We start from the raw sequence: 22897 nt of genomic DNA on the forward strand, positions 1-22897 counted from the left end.
AAGCCACTCCCAACCCAACACCTCTATAACTATTTTAAGTTCAACAGCTCTACAAACCTGTGTTTATACACACAGGTGTATACATTACAAGACCCTCTATAGGTTATATAAAAGCTTTAAGCACACCCGTCATACTCCAGACGTCACACTTTGCACAAAATAAAGCATATCTGAACCATCTCAAAAAAGTACAAAAGAAACCCAGCTATTTCTTGCTTTTTTTCCTGACCTCAAGAAATAACCTGCAGGTCATCAAAAATACAAGAATCATAGAGATTTATGGCACAGAAGGAGGCCATTCGGCCCATCGTGTGTGCCGGCCGAAAAAGAGCTACCCGGCCTAATCCCACTTTCCTGCTCTTGGTCTGTAGCCCTGGCGGTTACGGGTCTTCAAGCGCACATCCAAGTACTTTTTAAATGTGAGGAGTCAAATAGCTGCTATTCTGAAGAAGCTTCAGAACTTGGACTTAATGCCCAAGTTGTGAGCCAGCAGGGATCTAAGCACCTCTCTCTCTTTCAAACAATAACAGCCTCGAATCGATGTCAACGTCTATTTAGAGTGCTTCCCCGCAGGGAGTACCTGAGCAGGGACTTTAAAAGTAACTGTTCACGTTAGCACCTAAAAATGTTGAGCAGTGCCACAGCAGATTAGCAAGTTATTTTCCCCAGACATTGCCGGGAATGCTGTGCAATGTGTTTTATTTCACATCAGCAATTTTACTAACATTCCCTGCATATTTCTGAGCAGTTTCCAAGCATCAGTCCCGAAGCTAAAACAAAAAGACAGATGGGCATGAATAAGAATTTGGACTTAATGCCCAAGTTATGATCCAGCACTGATCTTAGTGTCTCTCTCTCTCTCTCTCTCTCATGTTTATTTATCTTTGTCTGAAAGGATCTGAAGCATACTTGAGCTCATCCAAAACTCGGCTGCCCGCATTTGAACTCGCAAAAAGTCCTGCTCACCCATCACCCCCTGTGCTTGCTGACCGATATTGGCTCCCGATCTGGCAACACCTCAATTTAAAAATTCTTATCCGTGTTTCTAAATCCTTCCATGACCTCAGCCCTCCCTATCACTAATCCCCTCCAGCCCGGCTACAACCCTTCGAGATTTCGGCGCTCCTCTAATTCTGGCCTAGTGCTTGCCCGATTTTAATCACCCGCCACTGTGCTTTCAGCTGCCTGGGCCACGAGCTCTGGAATTTACTCCCTAAACCTCTCTCTCCTCCTTTAAGATGCTCCTTAAAACCTACCTCTTTGACCAAGCTTTTGGTCATTTGTCCTAATATCTATCTCATGTGGCTCAGAGTCAAATTTTGGCTGCTAACACTACTGTTGTACTATGTTAAAAGCGTTATATAAATACAAGTTGTTGTTGTTACAAGAGTGGTGGTGTTTGGATAGTTCTAATGACAACTCGAATACCAAAAGGCATAATTCAATTCAAGCCACGACCTTTGGAGGCTATAATTTATTTATATTAACTACAGGGTTCTGTGCCGCAAGTCTTTAATTTAAATTATTTTCATCCGTGATTAATGGTGCCATTATTAAATTTTCAAATGATATGAAAGTCTGCAAAGATTGGTAATGAGTAACAGATTAATAGGTTCCAAGCTGATTTAAGAAAGACAGACATGGATTTATATAGCGCCTTTCACGACCATCGGACGTCTCAAAGCGCTTTCCAGCCAATGAAGTACTTTTGGAGTGTAGTCACTGTTGTAATGTGGGAAACGCAGCAGCCAATTTGCGCACAGCAAGCTCCCACAAACAGCAATGTGATGATGACCAGATAATCCATTTTTGTTGTGTTGATTGAGGATTAAATATTGTTCCCAGGACACCGGGGATAACTCCCCTCCACTTTTTCGAAATAGTGCCACGGGATCTTTTACGTTCACCTGAGAGAGCAGACGGAGCCTCAGTTTAACGTCTCATCTGAAAGACAGCACCTCCGATAGTGCAGCGCTCCCTCAGTACTGCACTGGAGTGTCAATTTTGAAGAAGTTCAGTGACTGGGCGCGTAATTAGTAGATGCCATTTAATATGGAGAGACGCGACATTATGCACATGTTGCCAAGCGGGTCTATTCCATGCATATTTTGAACAAGGGCAGTGAAAAGGAAGGACCAGGCAGGTCCTGCCCCACAGGTACAGAGTCAGCTGCCTCCCCTTAATCAGCGTCCATGCAAAGTTTGGCCCGCCGAAGCTGGCAACCTGACGCTTTCCTGACCTCCTCCACCACCTAAAGTTAAAGAGCAGGAGAGGCACTTAGGGCAGTCGTCAAGATTGGCACTTTTCTTGAAAAAGAGAAAAGAATCTCTGAATACGATACCCAAAAACACCAGTAAAAATTACAGAAGCAATAAGAACATAAGAAATAGGAGTAGAAGTAGGCCATGCGGCCCCTCGAGCCTGCTCTGCCATTCAATAAGATCATGGTTGATCATCGACCTCAACTCCACTTTCACGCCTGATCCCCATATCCCTCGATTCCCCTAGACCCCAAAAATCTATCGATCTCAGCCTTGAATATATTCAGAGACTCAGCATCCACAGCCCACTGGGGCAGAGAATTCCAAAGATTCACAACCCTCTGCGTGAAGAAATTCCTCCTCATCTCAGTCCTAAATGGCCCACCCCCTTATCCTGAGACTGTGACCCCTGGTTCTAGATTCTCCAGCCCGGGGAAACAACCTCTCAGCATCTACCCTGTCAATCCCCTTCAGAATCTTGTGTTTCAATGCGATCACCTCTCATTCTTCTAAACTCCACATTCTACACAATCTATCATAAGACAGCCTTTTCATCCCAGGAATCAATCTAGTGAACTTCCGTTGCACTGCCTCCAAGGCAAGTATATCCTTCCTTAGATAAGGAGACCAAAACTGTGTACAGTACTCCAGGTGTGGTCTCACCTAAAAGACAATGTTTGACTTATTCAGTCACCACAAACAGCAGCCATCAATAATCAATCACTGAAGGTTCAAAGCAACGTGGGAAAGCCAAAGGAAAAGCCAGCATGGGTCTAGAATGTATTACCGGGTTAGTCGAGTACAAAATTCAAGTACTACACTGTGGATATGGAAAATTTAGTGTAGCTGCAGTGGGGAGGTTTGTGCCCAGATTTGGTTCCCACATGTAGCAAGGATCAAGGCTCTGGGGAGTGAAGGAGGGCAACATGGATGAGACCTAAACTTAAGATGCCTTATTAATATAAACAGAAAATTTGGAAATACTCAGCGGGTCAGGCAGTATCTGGGGGGAGAGAAACAGAGTTAACGTTTCAGGTCAACCACCGGCCTGAAACTGATCCCATCGCTGCCAGAATTTGAGTCCGACCATCTTTTGGGCATAGATTTAAGTAATTGGTAGAAGGCTTAGAGGGGATTGAGGAGAAATGTTTTACCCAGAGGGCGGTGGGGTTCCGGAATGCACATTAATGGCACTTTTGGTGGTTTTTAATTTGTCCCTAATTTTACATGTAGAATTTCTTTGTGAAAAAAATAAATACGCCATCTATATGAATTTGCTGCAATCAGGTGCCATAATCATCAATGTTTTAGTGTGTCAGGCATCACACAAAGTTCATCCACAGCCATCTTTAGCATTAACTATAGATCAGTTAGCCTAACATCTGTGATTGGGAAGATGTTGGAGTCCATTATTAAAGAAGCAGTAGCAGGACATTTGGAAAAACAAACTTTGGTCAGGCAGAGTCAACATGGACTTATGAAGGGGAAGTCATGTTTGACAAATTTGCTAGAATTCTTTGAGGATGTAACGAACAGGGTGGATAAAGGGGAACCAGTGGATGTGGTGTATTTGGACTTCCAGAAGGCATTTGATAAGGTGCCACATAAAAGGTTACTGCACAAGATAAAAGTTCACGGGGTTGGGGGTAATATATTAGCATGGATAGAGAATTGGCTAACGAACAGAAAACAGAGGGTAGGGATAAATGGTTTATTCTCGGGTTGGCAATCAGCAACCAGTGGGGTGCCGCAGGGATCAGTGCTGGGACCCTAGCTATTTACAATTAACGACTTGGAGGAAGGGACCGAGTGTAACGTAGCCAAGTTTGCCGACGATACAAAGATGAGAGCAAAAGCAATGTGTGAGGAGGACACAAAAAATCTGTAAAAGGACACAGACAAGCTAAATGAGTGGGAAAAAATTTGGCAGATGGAGTATAATGTTGGAAAGTGTGAGGTCATGCACTTTGGCAGAAAAAAATCAAAGAGCAAGTTATTATTTAAATAGAGAAAGATTGCAAAGCACTGCAGTACAGCGGGACCTGTGCATGAAACACAAAAGGTTAGTATGCAGGTACAGCAAGTGATTAGGAAGACCAATGGAATCTTGGCCTTTATTGCAAAGGGGATGGAGTATAAAAGCAGGGAAGTCTTGCTACAGTTGTACAGGGTATTGATGAGGCCACACCTGGAATACTGCATGCGGTTTTGGTTTCCATATTTACAAAAGGATATACTTGCTTCGGAGGCAGTTCAGAGAAGGTTCACTAGGTTGATTCCAGAGATGAGGGGGTTAACTTATGAAGAAAGGTTGAGTAGGTTGGGCCACCACTCATTGGAATTCAGAAGAATGAGAGGTGATCTTATTGAAACGTATAAGATTATGAGGGGAATTGACAAGGTGGATGCAGAGAGGATGTTTCCACTGATAGACTAGAACTAGAGGGCATAATCTTAGAATAAGGGGTTGTCCATTTAAAACTGAGATGAGGAGAAATTTCTTCTCTCAGAGGGTTGTGGATCTGTGGAAATCGCTGCCTCAGAGAGCTGTGGAAGTTGGGACATTGAATACATTTAAGACAGAAATAGACAGTTTCTTAAACGATAAGGGAATAAGGGGTTATGGGGAGCAGGCAGTATTAAATGTCTGATCCGATCATGGACTCGTGAGGGGCCGCATGGCCTACTCCTGCTCTTATTTCTTATGGTCTTATGAGATCCCAGAACAGATCTTCCATCAAATTACCAGTTAACACATATAATCACAGAAAATAGGAGTCATCTTCGAGTAATTTCAAGATGGGAATCTCGATTCAGCACTCTATATGTGATTATAAAGTGCTCGAGTTGCAATCTCAGTTGAAGAGGTAATCAAACCCCTTTGACAAAATTACTGCCTTGTAATTACACCTAGCTATCCATTATTCTTTCAATAGGTACATACAAATAGCTGGCTCATAAATAGTTAAACTGATTAAAGCCACGACTGCAAAACCAGATGGCAGTCAGACTGTGGAGAACCATTCATTTCAGTAGGCACTTTACAGCCTTCTGGACTCAACATCGAGTTCAAAAATTTCAAACCATAACCTCTGCCCATATTTTTTTTCTGTTTATTCTCTTTCCCAAGGCAGCTGTTGATGGTTCTACCATTCCCATTTACGCCCTATCTAGACACATATTTTGTTTTTAACTTGTCCCATTACCATCTCCTTTTTCCTTACACCATCATCCCTTTTGTCTCGTAATCTCTCCTGTCTTCCACCTTATCACAGACCTTCCCTTTTATTCTTTCCTCCTCTCCCCCTTTCCTTGTCCCTACACTTGCTTAAAAACCTATTACATCTCTAATTTTTTTACAGTTCTGACGAAGGGTCATCAACCCGAAACATTAACTCTGTTTCTCTCTCCACAGACGCTGCCTGACCCGCTGAGTATTTCCAGCATTTTCTGTTTTTATTTCAGATTCCAGCATCCGCAGTGTTTTACTGTTGCGTAGAGAAACCTTTACTCTTCTGACTTCAGAATGGACTTCTCCATCGAAGAAAGAGGATGAGGACAAACAAGACAAGACCTTATGCAGTTTATATAATTTCCACAGCAAGGCAGGGCAGGTGATATTACTAAAACAAAAGTTACGTCAAAGGAATACGTCACAGCCCTTTCAGTAGCAGTCCCAGAGGACGGTGGGATTGGAATTTATTTACTACACAGAATGTACAGCCCAGACACAGGCCATTCAGCCCAACTAGTATGTGCTGGTACTGTACTCTACTCAAGTCCCACGCATTCCACCTGCCTCATCTCAGCCTTGCTCAGAATAGCTCTCTATTCCCGTTTCTCTCATGTACTCAACACAAGCTCGAGGAACAGCACCTCATCTTTCGTTTAGACACTTTACAGCCTTCTGGACTCAACATCGAGTTCAACAGTTTCAGAGGATACACTCTGTCCATCTTTGGCTTAACCCCCACCCCCATATGTTTTTATTTCTCTCTTTGTCGATAATGGCAGCTGGTCATTACTTCACCATTCACACCCTATCCAGATTAACCTTTTTCTAACTTCTGTATTACCATTTCAATTCGGTCCATCGTCCCTTTTTATCTCTCTAATCTCTCCTGCCTTCCACCCTATCAAGACCTTCCCTCTTGGTCTTTCTTCCCCTTCCCCTTGCAGTGTTCTTTTCGAACATTCGCCAGTTCTGGCGAAGGCTCGTCGACCCGAAACGCTAACTCTTGTTTTTCTCTCCACAGATGTTGCTTGGCCTGCATTTTCAGCACTCTCTGCTTTTTTCTCTCGTGTACTCGTTTAGTTTCCTTTTGAAAGCACGGGTACGGTAGCATAGTATGTTACTGGACTAGTAATCCAGAGGCCTGGTCTAATGATCCGGAGACACGAGTTCAAATCCCACCACGGCAGCCGGGGAGTTTACATTCAGTTAATTAAATAAATCTGGAATAAAAAGCCATCAGTAATGGTGACTGTGAAACTACCAGATTGTTGTAAAAACCCATCTGGTTCACTAATGTCCTTTAGGGAAGGAAATCTGCCGTCCTTGAAGGGTCTGGCTTATATGTGACTCCAGACCCACAGCAATGTGGTTGACTCTTAAATGCCCCTCTGAAATAGTCTAGGAAGACACTCTGTTGTATAAGGTGGCCCAGCATCACCTTCTCGAGTGCAATTATAATTAGGGATGGGCAAAAAATTCCGTGAACGAATAAATTAAACAAAAATCCAAGAACTGTTCGCCTTGGAACGGAGAAGTTTAAGACGTGACCTATTAGAGGTTTGCAAGATGTTGAGGGGTTTTGATAAGAGTAGATAGATAAGGGCTGTTCCCTTGGGCGAGTGAGTCAGTAACCAGAGGTCATCGATTTTAAATCACTGGCAAAAGATGCTGCAGTCCAATTTCTCCAGAGACTGTATCAGTCAGCCAGCTCTCAAGATAGGTCACCTTTTTAAGACTGATTTAAATCAGTTTCAGCTCATTATCGGGGATCACCAGCTAGAAATTTAACTTTTCTGTGACAAGGTTGTCAGCTGTGTCAGCAGAGACTGCAGCATATAATCCAAGCTGACATTTAAGTGCAGTGTTGAAGCTTCAAATTCATGTTCATAAAAGGCCTGAAGCTCCGCTCAATTTAGTTTCAAATTCATCCCCTAGTTTCTACTTCTTGTGTAAGTTATTGTTCACAGCAATCTGAGCCTTTGCTGTAATTTCTCATGTTGTTTAGTTGAAGTTTCATGCGGACTCTGATGAGTCCTTAGGAGGTTCTGGATCTCTAGCTTGTGAGCTCCCTGCAGATCTCCCAGAGTTCTACGCTGTCAGAGGTGCCGTCTTTCGGATGAGAGGTTAAAGTAAGGCCTCGCCTGTCCTCTCAGATGGATGTAAAAAGATCCTATGCTACTATTCGAAGTGCGGGGGGGAGTGCTCCCAGTGTCCTGGTCAATGTTCCATGTAAGTTTTTTCAGTCCCATTCAAAATACCGTGCATGCGCGGTTTTTACATTGAAATACCGGCTGCACGAGTTCCCTGGAGCGCTGCACAGCCGCGCAGCTTAAGGGATCATTGGTCCTGGCCAATACTTATCCTTCAACCAACATCACTAAAACAGTTCATCTGGTCATATATCTCATTGCTGTTTGCGGGAGCTTGCTGAGGGCAAATTGGCTGCCGTGATGCCTACATTACAGCAGTGACTACACTTTGAAAGCAATTTATTGGGATGCTACGTGGTTATGAAAGGCGCTATAGAAATGCATGTTTGTTCTTTCAGGTGCAAATGGAGTTTGAAGAAGAATCCAGGCTTCGGAAGACACTGAGGGGGGTACGTTGTGATAAATGAATGACCGATAGTGGAGAATGTGGGGGGCACTGTGGTAATACACAAAGTTGTATGTCCAGTTGCAGCCCTATGCTCTCTGAAGGTAATGTGTGGACTTCCGATTTCACAACAGAGGATATATGATTTTGTGCTTTACTGTCCAGAGAGAGAGAGAATGGAAAGAGAATGGACGTGCTTATTTGCACTAGCAAAATGCTCTGATTGGCTCTCGGTGATCACATGACCTGATTGCTGATTGGTCCCCTTGGAGGACAAGCCTCGACGATAATCCGCAAGCTAGCGGCAGCTCCACGCGGCCCGACTTCCGGTGCCGGGTTCGAGGAGTCTGTGTATGCGCGGGACGACGGTGGCGGAGTCCAGGGCTCACAGGCGCAGAAGGACACTCAAAAAATCGTGCAAATAATCACTAAAAGAAAAGCTGTTGACATCACTGACAACAATACAGCCCATACCTCCCTCTATGCTAACTGTCAACTGTAATGAACCATAGTGTTTTCTTGGTTATTTTTAGAGCTGACCCTTCGTGAGCAGACTCCGCACCCTGTAATTATAGCAGACTCTATTCCCTCTGGCCTGTAATAAAAAGAATTCGCAGAGGTTTACCACATTTTTCAGCTGCAAAAGTCAAGTTCTACTTTTACCAGTCTAACCTAGATTTCCTGGGGCTGGGTTATGCGGAAACTTGTCAGTAATTCAAACTTAAAGAGCGAGGAAGTCGGTCCTTTTTATTCCAATACATAACAAGCTCAGGTGAACCAATGCTAAGATAGCTCCAGCTTATGATTATCTTAAAGCTGCAACAGGAGGTTATAAGTTCAGCGGAGGAAGGCATAGGCACGTTAGTTTGCCTTGGTCGCTTACCTAGGTAGGATTCAGTGGGGTAGATTAGCAACAGTCCCGACCAATGCTCCCTCTATTATAGAAGAATGAGAGGTGATCTCATTGAAAAGTATAAAATTCTTAGTGCTCGACAGGGTAGATGCTGAGAGGCTGTTTCCCCTGGCTGAAGAGTCTAGAACTAGGGGGGCATAGTATCAGGATAAGGGGTCGGACATTCAGGACTGAGATGAGGAGAAATTTCTTTGCTCAGAGGGTTGTGAATCTTTGGAATTCTCTGCACCAGAGGGCTGTGGATGCTGACTCTGAGTATATTCAAAGCTGAGATCGATAGATTTTTGGGTCCTGGGGGAAATCAAGGGATATGGGAATAGGGCAGGAATGTAGAGTTGAGGTCGAAGATCAGCCATGATCTTATTGACTGGCGGAACAGACACGAGGGACTGTATGGCTTACTCCTGCTTCTCATATTCTTATTCTTCTAGAAAGGAATCCCAGGGGTTTTAAACAATTTTAATCATTTGTTTAAATGTGTATTTAGCTGATCTAGTGGGAGTGGTTATATACAGAGAAACTTTGCTTAGACGGAACACCACTGCTGCTCCAAGCCATCACACTAATAACCCTCCTTTCAAGTTGGACGACATGTGCACTTGCACCATTCCTTCCGTCAAATATGCACTTTTTGGAGACGGTTAACTGCTAGAATTTGTGAACAAAAAAACCCACACAACTAATTGTAAAGTCTGTGCTGTAAAAAAAGACGAACACTCAGAATTAGTGCCCTACAAAAATAAGTATTTTGATAATACATTACACTTAAATTCAATTAAATAAACCTGGAATTTAAAAAGTAGTAGCAGTAACGGAGACCATGAAACAATCAGATTATCGTAAAAACCCATCTGGTTCACAAATGTCCTTTAGGGAAGGAAATCTTCCATCCTTACCCGGTCTGGCCTGTAGATTCTAGACCCACAGCAATGTGATTGACCCTTAACTGCCCTCTCAAATGGCGTAGTGAGACACTCAGCTGTCCTGCCAACCCCTTCTCAAGAGCAATTAGGGATGGGCAATAAATGCCGGCCTTGCCAGCGACACCCACATCCCAGGAACGAATTTTAAAAAAAATTGCAACACAGTGCTCAAGAGAAAAAGTATGTTGTGTGTGAGATGAACAATATAGGGCATAATCAAACACAAAATACCAGTGAATGAAACACAATGCAAGAGGAAAAACAGTCTTGTGATCAGTATGATGGATATTCGCACTTGTGTGCCGGCTGTTTACAGATTTACTACATTAGGAAGTATCGGATGTTTTGAGAGAGAGAGTATATAGTACAAAAGCGCAATGGATCATATAAAGAGAGGTCAGAAACGCATGATGTGTGACAGCGTTGTTTACACAAGTAGTCATCTCACTGCAAATACAAGTGGCATTTTTGAAGAAAAATAGCGAGGGATAAAGAGGACAAGAGAACCCTATTGAGCAACTAGTTCTCAGAATTTATTTAAATTTAAAATTTCAACACACCGACAAGCAGCAATTTCTGCTTCTCCAATCAGAAACTGCAATCATAATTCATCTTTATTGAAACCTCATCATGCAAATAACCAATAAAAAATGCTGAAAATCTCAGCGGGTCAGCAGCATCTGTGGAGAGAGACAGAGTTAACGTTTCGAGTCTGTGACCCTTCATCAGAACTGGAAAACCGTGACCAAGGGTCACAGACCCGAAACATTAACTCTGTTTCTCTCTCCACAGATGCTGCCTGACCTGCTGAGTATTGCCAACATTTTCTGTTTTTATTTCAAATTCCAGCTTCTGCAGTATTTTGCTTTTGTACAAATGACCAGTTGCTTGTAGCCCCCCGCCCCCCCGGCATTTCTCATGCTCAGTGTGATTCTGGATAATTCAGTCTTTTGTCACTTTCTCGGTCACAGTTAGTACAAAGCTCAAACAAGACTTTTTGAGGAGTTGGACAAACGAAAAAAAACCCCAGCATAAATAACAAGCGGTGATGAAGCTGCTCGCGCCGACAATGCGCGTGGTGGTAAGGCCTATCCAGCGTGGCTGAACCGTCAGAAAGTACCTCGCAACTTCCCCTTACCTTTTGGAGACTCTGTAAGCTGCAACAGTCAGCTGGCCAGTCAGAGGGTCATGCACTGTGGCGCGCGTCAGCTACAGAAAGAGAGAGGACAAATTTAATCCTGGAACGGCCAGATCACCACTCATTAGTGGAATCCTGGAAGCTTTGCGATTGGTCAGGATATGGAGGGGGGAGATGGGGCAAGTATATCTGGGGCCGAGTTCCAATTCAGTGTCCTTTCACTTGGTAAAATTTGGTTTTCTTGAACCTCGAGGTGAGGATAGGGGGGAAATGGGTGATTGCATCTGTTTAAGCTGCTTGCACATAACCGCATGTTTTTGCATATCGTCGCAGTGTTGACAATTCAGCCCTGCTCTTTAATCATCACCTTTTCCCCCAGCTTCATGCCGGTGGGTGCCAGTTTCCCAAACATGCACGGTCTGGACAAGATGCAGCAGCTTCACTGTGAAGAGGAGCTGGCACAGCTCTCGCTTACCTTTTGCTTATTCTGTAGTGAGCTGTCTCCAGCACTCCAGTTATTGGGTTAGAAATGGTGGCTCGTCTCAGCTGTGGAGCCAACCAATCAGAGAAAAACAAAGAAGATTATTACCAACTTGACTGGACGTTGAATAGGACCAATCAGAACCCTTCCAGTGGAGGGGAAAACAAAAGCAAGCCCATCACTCTGGATCACCCTTGGGTCTTTCCACCACAATCCTCGTCTCGCATGCCGTTTGTGGTGACAGCAACAATTGTAACTTTGTAAAACGGAATTTCTCAAAGATCATTTGGAGCGTGACCAACAATCACAGAAGTGGTACTCTGCAAACGACATTAGTGATCGGATCATGAATTTTTCAATTCTACCATTAGCTTACTATATTGGTATATAGTAGCATTCATTATGGTGACCAATCATAAGGGCAAGCACGATTTTCTTCTAGGTCACCAAACGATGCAAGCAAGTATCAGATAAGATGTGTGAACACATTTCAATTTCTTTTGACCATTAAACAACTTCAAGAAACATAGAAAATAGGTGCAGGAGTAGGCCATTCGGCCCTTCGAGCCTGCACCGCCATTCAATGAGTTCATGGCTGAATATGCAACTTCAGTACCCCATTCCTGCTTTCTCGCCATACCCCTTGATCCCCCTAGTAGTAAGGACAACATCTAACTCCTTTTTGAATATATTTAGTTAATTGGCCTCAACAACTTTCTGTGGTAGAGAACTCCACAAGTTCACCACTCTCTGGGTGAAGAAGTTTCTCCTCATCTCGGTCCTAAATGGCTTACCCCTTATCCTTAGACTGTGACCCCTGGTTCTGGACTTCCCCAACATTAATAAGAACATAAGAACATAAAAATTAGGAACAGGAGTAGGCCATCTAGCCCCTCGAGCCTGCTCCGCCACTCAACATGATCATGGCTGATCTGGCCGTGGACTCATCTCCACTTACCCGCCCGCTCCCCGTAACCCTTAATTCCCTTATTGGTTAAAAATCTATCTATCTGTGATTTGAATATATTCAATGAGCTAGCCTCAACTGCTTCCTTGGGCAGAGAATTCCAGATTCACAAACCTCTGGGAGAAGAAATTCCTTCTCAACTCAGTTTTAAATTGGCTCCCCCGTATTTTGAGGCTGTGCCCCCTAGTTCTAGTCTCCCTGACCAGTGGAAACAACCTCTCTGCCTCTATCCTGTCTAGCCCCTTCATTATTTTAAACATTTCTATAAGATCACCCCTCATCCTTCTGAACTCCAACGAGTAAAGACCCAGTCTACTCAATCTATCATCATAAGGTAGCCCCCTCATCTCCGGAATCAGCCTAGTGAATCGTCTCTGTACCCCTTCCAAAGCTAGTATATCCTTCCTTAAGTAAGGTGACCAAAACTGCACGCAGTACTCCAGGTGCGGCCTCACCAATACTCTGTACAGTTGCAGCAGGGCCTCCCTGCTTTTGTACTCCATCCCTCTCGCAATGAAGGCCAACATTCCATTCGCCTTCCTGATTACCTGCTGCACCTGCAAAATAACTTTTTGGGATTCATGCACAAGGACCCCCAGGTCCCTCTGCACCGCGGCATGTTGTAATTTCTCCCCATTCAAATAATATTCCCTTTTACTGTTTTTTTTCCCCAAGGTGGATGACCTCACATTTTCCGACATTGTATTCCATCTACCCAACCTTAGCCCATTCGCTTAACCTATCTAAATCTCTTTGCAGCCTCTGTGTCCTCTACACAACCTGCTTTCCCACTAATCTTTGTGTCATCTGCAAATTTTGTTACACTACACTCTGTCCCCTCTTCCAGGTCATCTATGTATATTGTAAACAGTTGTGGTCCCAGCACCGATCCCTGTGGTACACCACTAACCACCGATTTCCAACCCGAAAAGGACCCATTTTTCCCGACTCTCTGCTTTCTGTTAGCCAGCCAATTCTCGATCCATACTAATACATTTCCTGACTCCGCGTACCTTTATCTTCTGCAGTAACCTTTTGTGTGGCACCTTATCGAATGCCTTTTGGAAATCTAAATACACCACATCCATCGGTACACTTCTATCCACCATGCTTGTTATATCCTCAAAGAATTCCAGTAAATTAGTTAAACATGATTTCCCCTTCATGAATCCATGTTGTGTCTGCTTGATTGCACTATTCCTATCTAGATGTCCCGCTATTTCTTCCTTAATGATAACTGCAAGCATTTTCCCCACTACAGATGTTAAACTAATTGGCCTATAGTTACCTGCCTTTTGTCTGCCCCCTTTTTTTTTTAAACAGAGGCGTTACATTAGCTGCTTTCCAATCCGATGGCACCTCCCCAGAGTCCAGAGAATTTTGGTAGAATATAACTAATGCATCTGCTCTAACTTCCGCCATCTCTTTTAATACCCTGGGATGCATTTCATCAGGACCAGGGGACTTGTCTACCTTGAGTCCCATTAGCCTGTCCAGCACTACCCCCACCTAGTGATAGTGATTGTCTCAAGGTCCTCCCTTCCCACATTCCCGTGACCAGCAATTTTTGGCATGGTTTTTGTGTCTTCCACTGTGAAGACCAAAGCAAAATAATTGTTTTAAGGTCTCAGCCATTTCCACATTTCCCATTATTAAATCCCCTATATAAAAGCTCTATGTTGTTCAGAATTTCCTTTGCCTCTTGGCTACAAGGGTTGTATGTGACAGTCTCAATCCAGTCCTAATTGGCCACTGCTTTACAGTACAAAACTGCACCTAGTTCGGCAATAATTGCCACTATTTTAGCGATGTCACTCAGAAAGGTCAAAGGTGAAGTATTCCAAACACAGGCTTTACAACCAAGTTTGGATGACGTTGTGGCCAGTCAAGTACATTTTATTTCCTGTGGAACAAGTGTTCTTCGAAAAGATTGCACAGATGCTTTCTATCATGGACCTGGGCAGATCCTGCACATCTCCATCAGTTACATAAGCATCAAACAGATCTCCACACTGCCCTCAGGGAGAGAAGCCAATTGCATGACTGTAGGGTCTCAGACACAAGATCTGACACCGAGGGTGAAGACTGGTCATTTACTGACACATTCATGGGTTGGATTCATGGGATACAGAAAATGGATGTTTCGGTTGCTTTTGTTCAGGTGGTGGCTTAAAAAAATGTTTTAAAACTATTTTCTGATGCATCGACATCATTTCTTTTAAAAAAAGAGCGCAGTCCCCTTCTCGGGTGGCCCATGAGACACGCATCCCTGTGAAGCAGGCGGGCAAGTGAGCTACACTCAGGTCTTGAACCAGTAAGAACGTGAGAAATAGGAGCAGGAGTCGGCCATTTGGCCCCTTGAGCCTGCTCTGCCATTTAATAAGATTCATGGCTGATCTGATCATGGACTCAGCTCCACTTCCCTACCCGCTCCCCGTAATCCTTCACTCCCTTATCGTTCAAAAATCTGTCTATCTCTGCCTTAAATATATTAAGTGACATAGCCTCAACAGCTCTCTGGGGCAGAGAATTCCACAGATTTACGACCCTCTGTTCTAAATAGGCGACCCCTTATTCCTAAACTATGCCCCCTAGTTCTAGATTCTCCTATGCACTGCACCGACATTGCTGTTCGCAGCACCCTTAATATTACACTCTAAGATTAGCTTTCAAAAGTGCCCCAAGACTCAATTTGACCATTTCAAACAGTCCAAGAACTGTCAACCAATTGGGTGTGGAGGAAGAGCGTAAATGATGCAGTAGGGTCTTCCAGGAGGGAGTGGAAAATAGCACAAAGTAAGTTTGATTGAAGGGAAAATCACCCAGGCTCACAACAGAGCTAATGAACTAATGTACAAAGCCACCTCGGAGTGGCGTGATGTCTTACCCTTGGCTTTGCCAACTCTTTCACTCGCTCAATTTCCTGGTCAGAAATGATATCGATGTAGCGGACAATTCGAGGTTTGTCCCATTCTACCTGCTGTTTCACAGGTCGCAGAATGTACCATGGACTCCTGTTTGCGTTTGAATAGCTGCAAAAGAGCTTTTTTTGCCTTCGAGGATTCTGCACAGAAACAGAAATGAAGACGGCCATTTACGATAGTGCTGCGTCATATGTGTCGAAACATCTCAAAGTGCTCGACACCCCGATTTAATGTTGGAGTGCAGCGACTATTACGGAGAGAAATGCAGAACCATTTTGCACCAGCAACCTGCAGTAAACAGACATGAGATGAAGAACCAGTTCATGCAAGATCACCGGACTAATTTAGTGAAAAAAAGTAACTTCGCCTCAATAAGAAAAACTTTGGATGCTGATCCATTCTTCAAGTCTCCAAGAACAGATGAAAATCAGTATCATACACATTGCCTACACAACCAAAGTCTGCAGATAAATAAATAGCAAAATCAGTAATATCACCCAGCCCAGTGCTACTCCAGTGGAAGCTTGGTACTGCTAGCTCAGCAGTACTGCAGTTACCTGACCTAAGCACTACAATTTGACAACAACTTATATTTATATGGCACATTTGACGCAATAAAACATCCCAAGGCGCTTCACAGCAGTATTATCAAATAAAAATGTTGACACCAAGCCATATAAGGAGATGTTAGGACAGGTGACCAAAAGCTTGGTCGAAGAGGTAGGTTTTAAGGAGCGTCTTAAAGGAGAAAAGGGAAGTGCAGAGTCAGAGAGGTTAGGGAGGGAATTACAGAACTTAGGCAGCTGAAGGCATGACAGCCAATGGTGCAGTATTTTAAGTCAGGGATGTTCAAAAGTAAGAATAGGAGGTTTGCAAAGATCTCAGAGGGTTTTGGGGCTGGAGGAGATTACAGAGGTAGGGAGGGGAGAGGCCATGGAGGGATTTGAAAACAAGGAGGAGAAGTTTAAAATGTTAATTCTTCAGCCATTTTGTTTTCCCGATTTCCCCCTCTTATCCTTCGCCTTGTAAAGAGTGGCGACCCATGCTAGGTACCAGCCCCAGTCATCTCCTGGCGCTTTGTCCAAGTGGCCATTCTTCACATAGGAGCCTAGTCAGCAGCCCATTCAACTGTGGGAGCAGCAACACGGCTGAGCCCAATCGGGTTCTCAATCAATGCCCACACGTTACCAGATAACAATCAGCAAAGAGAATCACGACCAATTCTTCCCCACCTCCACCTTGGCAACATTGACACAATTGCTGGAAGGTCTGCAGTAGCTGCGCTTTGCATTTAAAAATAAATAACTTGCATTTATAGAGCACCTTTCATGACCTCACGACGTCCCATGACCTCAGGCGCTTTACAGCCAATGATGTACTTTTTGAAGCGCAGTCACTGTTGCAACGTAGGAAACGGGGCAGCCAATTTGGGCACAGCAAGCTCCCAGAAACAGCAATTAAATAAATGACCAGATAATCTGTTTTTGGTGGTGTTGGTTGAGGGTCAAATATCGGCCAGGACACCAGGGAGAACTCCACTGCTCTTCTTTGAAATCGTGCTGTGGGATCATTTACGACCACCTGAGAGGGCAGACGGGGACCTGGCTTTAATGTCTCATCCGAAAGACGGCATCTCTGACAGTGCGGCGCTCCCTCAGCACTGCACTGGTAGTGCCAGCCTGGATTATGTGCTTAAGTCTCTGAAGTGGGACTTGAACCCATAACCTTCACATTCCGAGGCGAGTTTGCTACCACTGAGCAAAAATGGGTTCTTATCTCGTTCATTCATTTGATTTCCCCATTGGCGGAAATCAAGCGACAAATCTGCTACCTTCCCCACTTGTTTGGCTTGTACAAGTCATGTCATACATTCTATACAAATCGACTGGAGAAGCAAAACACAGCTACTGCACGGCGTGAATCCTCAGCACCCAGGACCCCTCCTCGCTCAAACTATTCACCTACCAGTTTGATACCTTCACCGCGGCACAGCTTCTCATATTTCTGTCTCTCTGGGAGGTGATCCTCTGGGCGACCTTTCTTAGACTGCGAAACATTCCTCGATTTGTTTCCTGCAGTCTTCTGGGCCACGTCTGACCTTTCCTTTTTCTGGTCGGCCATCATGTACTCGAAATATCTCAGGTTTCCATTTGCTCGCTGGTGCTCTGGATCTGTAACATCGAGGTCAATACAGCTTTCACATAAATCTCATCTTCAACTGACATTTCCAAATTAAACACAACTTTGATGAATGAACTTTGCCCACCTCCTGCCTCAGCTCATCTGCTGCTGAAGCCCTCATCCATGCCTTTGTTGCCTCTAGTCCTGACTATGAGGTGATCCAAAACTCAGCTGCCTGTGACCTAACTCGCATCAAGTCCCGCTCATCCATCACCCTGTCCTCGCTGACCTACACCGGCTCCCAGTTAAGCAATGCCTCGATTTCAAAATTCTCATCCTGGTTTACAAATCCCTCCATGGTCTCGCCCCTCTCTCTCTCTCTTCCCTCCCCTCTCCCCCCCCACCCTCCGAGATGTTTGCACTCCTCAAATTCTGCCCTCTTGAGCATCCCTGATTATTACTGCTCAACCATCGGTGGATGTGCCTTCAGCTGCCTGGGCCCCAAGCTCTGGAACTCCCTCCCTAAACCTCTCCGCTTCTCTATCTCTCTTTCCTCCTTCAAGATGCTCCTTAAAACCTGCCTCTTTGACCAAGCTTTGGTCATCTGCCATAATTTCTTATGTGGCTTGGTGTCAAAATTATTTGTTTTTTCTTCTAGCGCCTTGGGACGTTTTATTATGTTAAATGCGCTATATAAATACAAGTTGTTGTTGAATGGGGCAGCCTCTTAAAGCTCTACTACCTAATGATTGCTGCAATTGTGCCCATCTGTCCCCCCTATACAGGAAGGGATATGGGGATTGGGCGGGAAAGTGTAGTTGAGGTCGAAGATCAACCATGATCTTACTGAATGGTGGAACAGCCTTGAGGGGCTGTACGGCCTACGCCTATTTCTTATGTACCCGTTGTATTTTTGAAATATTTAAGTCGCTGACTTTAAGACAAAGATTCAAACATTAGAACTTTGGGAGGGTACAGTTACACACTTCAAAACCACCCTGTCCAAATAATTTAAATCCAGCTACAGCTCTAACTGTGTCGATCACCATCCAGGACATAATTTTATTTCTTAATAAATCTGACGTGGAGTTTTAGCCTGAAATGTTTGAGCTGTGAGAATATTATTTATCTGTTAGGTCGAAGAGACCTAGAGTTCAGAGTGATAACCTACATCATTTCTAGTGCATACTTGAATGGCCCGGTATACTCGATTACTTTGGGTACAAGGTCATATTTCTGAATTAAGACATTTTACTTATGTATTCGTCATAATTCCATTTGTTAAGGATATTGAAAAGTACAGATCTGAAGCTGCCACTTGTTTGGGAATTTGATGATTACAGGTTGTTTATTAAATGTGTCAATACAGCTGTAAATCCTTCCGCAGAAGACTTAAAAACAGTGATCCTTAATCAGGTTTAGCTTTAAACCCTAATTTGCAACAGAATTGCACTCATTCCTATCTTTATCAACTGTACACAAGAAACAAAAGAAATAGGAGCAGGAGTCGGCCATTTGGCCCCTCGAGCCTGCTCCGCCATTCAATAAGATCATGGCTGATCTGATCTTGGCCTCAACTCCACTTCCCTGCCCGCTCCCCATAACCCTTCTTCACTCCCTTACCGTTCAAAAATCTTTCTATCTCCATCTTAAATATATTCAATGATCCAGCCTCCACAGCTCTCGACCCTCTGAGGGAAGAAATTCCTCGTCTCCGTTTTAAAGGTGCGACCCCTTATTCTGAAACTAGATTCTAAATTCTCCCACAAGGGGAAACATCCTCTCTTCATCTACCCCGTCAAGCCCCCTCAGAATCTTATAAGATTCAGTAAGATCACCTCTCAGTTTTCTAAACTCCAATGAGTATAGGCCCAACCTGTGCAACTTTTCTTCATATGACAACCTCTTCATCTCAGGAATCAACCTCGTGAACCTTCTCTGAGCTGCCTCCAATACAAGTATATCCCTCCTTAAATAAGGGTACCAAAACTGTACGCAGTACGCCAAGTGTGGTCTCACCAACGCCCTGTACAGTTGTAGCAGGACGTCCCTACTTTTATACTCCCTCCCCCTTGCAATAAAGGCCAATATTCCATTTGCCGTCAGAATTATTTGCTGTACCTGCATGTTAACTTTTTGTGTTTCATGTACAAGGACCCCCAGATCTTTCTGTATCGCAGCATTTTGTAACCTCCCATTTAAATAATAATTAGCTTTTTTATTTTTCCGACCAAAGTGGATTACCTCACTTTTCCTCACCTTATACTCCATCTGCCAAATTTTTGCCCACTCACTTAGCCTGTCTATATCCCTTTGCAGATTCTTTGCATCCTTCTCACAACTTGCTTTCCCACTTATCTTTGTATCATCACTGCAGCTTTAGAGTTCCCTACATAAGGAGCCCCTCACATCACATCCATACCCAGTTTCAGCAGTCTCTTTGTAAGCTCCAGTGCATGGTCCAAATCGCCTTGCTGATACACTGAGTAGCTCAGGTAGTCCAGTACGGTGATCTTGTCAATGGTGGATATCTCGCCAGTATCCAGCTGCCTCAGTGCCTGCTCCATCCATAGCTCTGTGTGGTAGTAATCTGTATCCGAGTAGGCTATTTTTCCCAGCTCAAAGCAGTCTTCTGCTGAGAGTGATGTTTTATATGTCACACCTGAGAGTAAAAGAGGAACAGAATCATGTCTTTGCAGAGCTGGGTCAGACAGATAATGAACAGCAATTGCAATCTGGTTTCCCAACTTTAAGTTAAAAATTCTGATCCTTGTGTTTAAATCTCTCCATGGCCTCACCCCTCTCATCTCTGTCACTTCTTGAAAGAAAGACTTGGATTTATATAGCCCCTTTCACGACCACCGAACGTCTCAAAGCGCTTTACAGTGTCGTCACTGTTGTAATGTAGGAAACGGGACAGCCAATTTGCGCACAAGCAAGCTCCCACAAACAGCAAGGTGATAATGACCAAATAATCTGTTTTTCTTGCAACCTTAAACTCACCCCTCCCCAAACTCTCTGTTCCTCTGACTCCCTCTTGTGTAGTCCTCTCCCCTTGCTCCACCACTGGCTGCCTAGGTTGCGCTCTCATATTCCTCCCTGAATCCCACCACCTCCCTCTCCTCCTCAAGATGATCCTTAAAACACAACACTTAAACCAAGCTTTTGGTCATCCCTTCTGACCTCCTTTGCTCGCTGCCTAATTTCTACATGCTGCTGTTGACGCACCTTGGAATGTTTCTCCAATGGTAAAGGTGCTATATATATGCAAGCTGTTATTTTCTGAGAACATGTTGACCATCAATGGCCAACAACTTGTATTTATATAGCGCCTTTAACGTAGTGAAACGTCCCAAGGCGCTTCACAGGAGTATTGTGAGATCGAAACTTGACACTGAGCCGCACAAGCAGAAATTAGCACAGGTCAAAGAGATAGATTTTAAGGAGCGTCTTGAAGGAGCAAAGAGAGGTAGAGAGGCGGAGAGGTTTAGGGAGGGAGTTCCAGAGCTTGGGGCCCAGGCAACAGAAGGCACGGCCACCAATGGTTGAGCGATTATAATCAGGGATGCTCAAGAGGGCAGAATTAGAGGAGCGCAGACATCTCGGGTGGTGTTGCGGGGCTGCAGGAGATTACAGAGATAGGGAGGGGCGAGTCCATGGAGGGATATTTAAATAAGGATGAGAATTTTGAAATCGAGGCATTGCTTGACCGGATAAACAATATGCTGGTCAACCAAGATCACCTAAGGACAGATCAACTGGTCAATGTCTGTGGAACATGGCCCTGACTATTTGCAACACCAAATTTCTGATTGGTCCCCATTCATTGTGACAGCCAAGTTCCAAAGCTCACAGTGCTAACATTACCACTTTCAGAGAACAGTCAGGGCTCACCCTCCCGGGTTCGGGGCGTTCACATTGCTGAATTCAAATAGGAAGGGAAGAGGCCATGGAGGAATTTTGACATGAGGATGAGAATTTAAAAACTTCTGGGGTGGAAATTCGGTCATGTCTCTGTTGCGGCATTAATCCAGGAGGGAAATGGTTTTGCGTCTCCAGCCGTAAAAATCAGCAGCTGGGCCCTTTGTGTGGAGCGGAACGCTAAGGGAGGTGTTGCACATCTCTCTCAGGGCGCTAGGCCGGCTGAGCAACTGAAAATCCCGAGCTAAACAGCCGGCCTCGGAGGGCCCTGAGAGGGGCTTCCCTGGAAAAAAAATCTGAAAAAAACCCACCAAACAAACCTTACTGACGCCACATCAACATTAATCGTAAAAATTAACAATCACACTTACCTCAGGTCGACATTACTTCCCCTCACTGCGGATGGTATAGCTCGGACCGCCAGCTTTTCCAGGCGGTCCCACTATGGTGCGCTGTGGGGCGCTACGGATTGGTCGCGCACCAAATATCGAGCCAGTGTTGCAACCAGGGATGTTGCACACCTGTTTGCCTCTCCCAGGCGGTAATGCTCCGCGCCCCCGCAAATGTAGCACCGAATGTCCGGGCGGGGCGCTGGAAGCTAGCCGGCTGTATGGAAATGTTTTCCATTGCCATTACAGAGCTGGCAACAAGCCGAAAATCCAGCCCAAGGCGTTGGGGGACAATGTTCCCTTTAATTATTATGGGTGCACGGTCCCTTTAAAGGGCTGTGCGGCCCAGTCAAAATTCCGCGTACGCTGACCCCACAAACAGCTGACATATTTGCCTATGCGTATAACAAATAGCGATCCTGCGAAGTAATGAGAGAAGTTTTGGTGTCAAAGGTGTACCTTGGTGTGACTTAATATGGTGCGAATTAGAATGGAGCGAGTATTTTGTCCAATTCAGGTCAATATGCTCAGTAATGTGTGGCCACAAAACTTAAAGTAACATTCTGGGTGTAGTTTTGTACAAATACTCACTTGGCAGTATTTTAGTCCAACTTCTCCCACCAGAAGAGAACGCTGCTTTTATGAGGTTTACACCCAACAAACATTCAAACAACACAGATGTTCTCTGCCACAAGGCTTAGCAAATCCAGCAGTTACTTTGTTCTTGCTGCCATCTGCACAGAACCTGTTGCGTCATCAGCCAGTAGCAGTACCACAATAACAAATCATCTTTGCTGCATACCTGGCAAGTTGCCCTGAGAGATGGTGTCAGCGTCTAGATTGTATGTATCCTGGAGCCGTATCAGAGCCTTGGCAGCTCCAGTCTGGTCTTCATCGCTCGGGAAGTGCTGCCTCTGAATGGTGAGGTTCGAAATGAATCCTGCAGACACACAGAAAAGCAAAAATACTGCGGATGCTGGAAATCTGAAACGGAAGCAGAAAATGCTGGAAATACTCAGCGGGTCAGGC

The 22897-nt window shown here is 44.5% G+C and overlaps 1 protein-coding gene across 12 annotated transcripts in view; it reads right to left on the reverse strand.

Annotated features, from left to right (window-relative positions):
• Positions 1-22897, reverse strand: part of p4ha1b (prolyl 4-hydroxylase, alpha polypeptide I b) — a 103750-nt gene that overhangs the window by 29402 nt on the left and 51451 nt on the right. For 11 of the 12 annotated variants that reach the window (XR_011588351.1, XM_070865583.1, XM_070865589.1 and 8 more), the window contains 5 exons: positions 22671-22808; positions 19981-20220; positions 17403-17608; positions 15401-15577; positions 11541-11611 (listed from right to left, as the gene is read on the reverse strand). Coding sequence is in view for 11 of the 12 variants with exons in the window: in XM_070865583.1 (XP_070721684.1) it covers positions 11541-11611; positions 15401-15577; positions 17403-17608; positions 19981-20220; positions 22671-22808 (832 nt within the window). In the remaining variant the exon portion in view is untranslated. Of the gene's footprint in view, positions 1-11065; positions 11137-11540; positions 11612-15400; positions 15578-17402; positions 17609-19980; positions 20221-22670; positions 22809-22897 lie in introns of all 12 variants that reach the window. The other variant, XM_070865582.1, reaches the window with a different exon arrangement.

The sequence above is a fragment of the Pristiophorus japonicus genome, chromosome 22, assembly GCF_044704955.1.
Source record: "Pristiophorus japonicus isolate sPriJap1 chromosome 22, sPriJap1.hap1, whole genome shotgun sequence".
Classification (NCBI taxonomy): Eukaryota; Metazoa; Chordata; class Chondrichthyes; family Pristiophoridae; genus Pristiophorus; species Pristiophorus japonicus.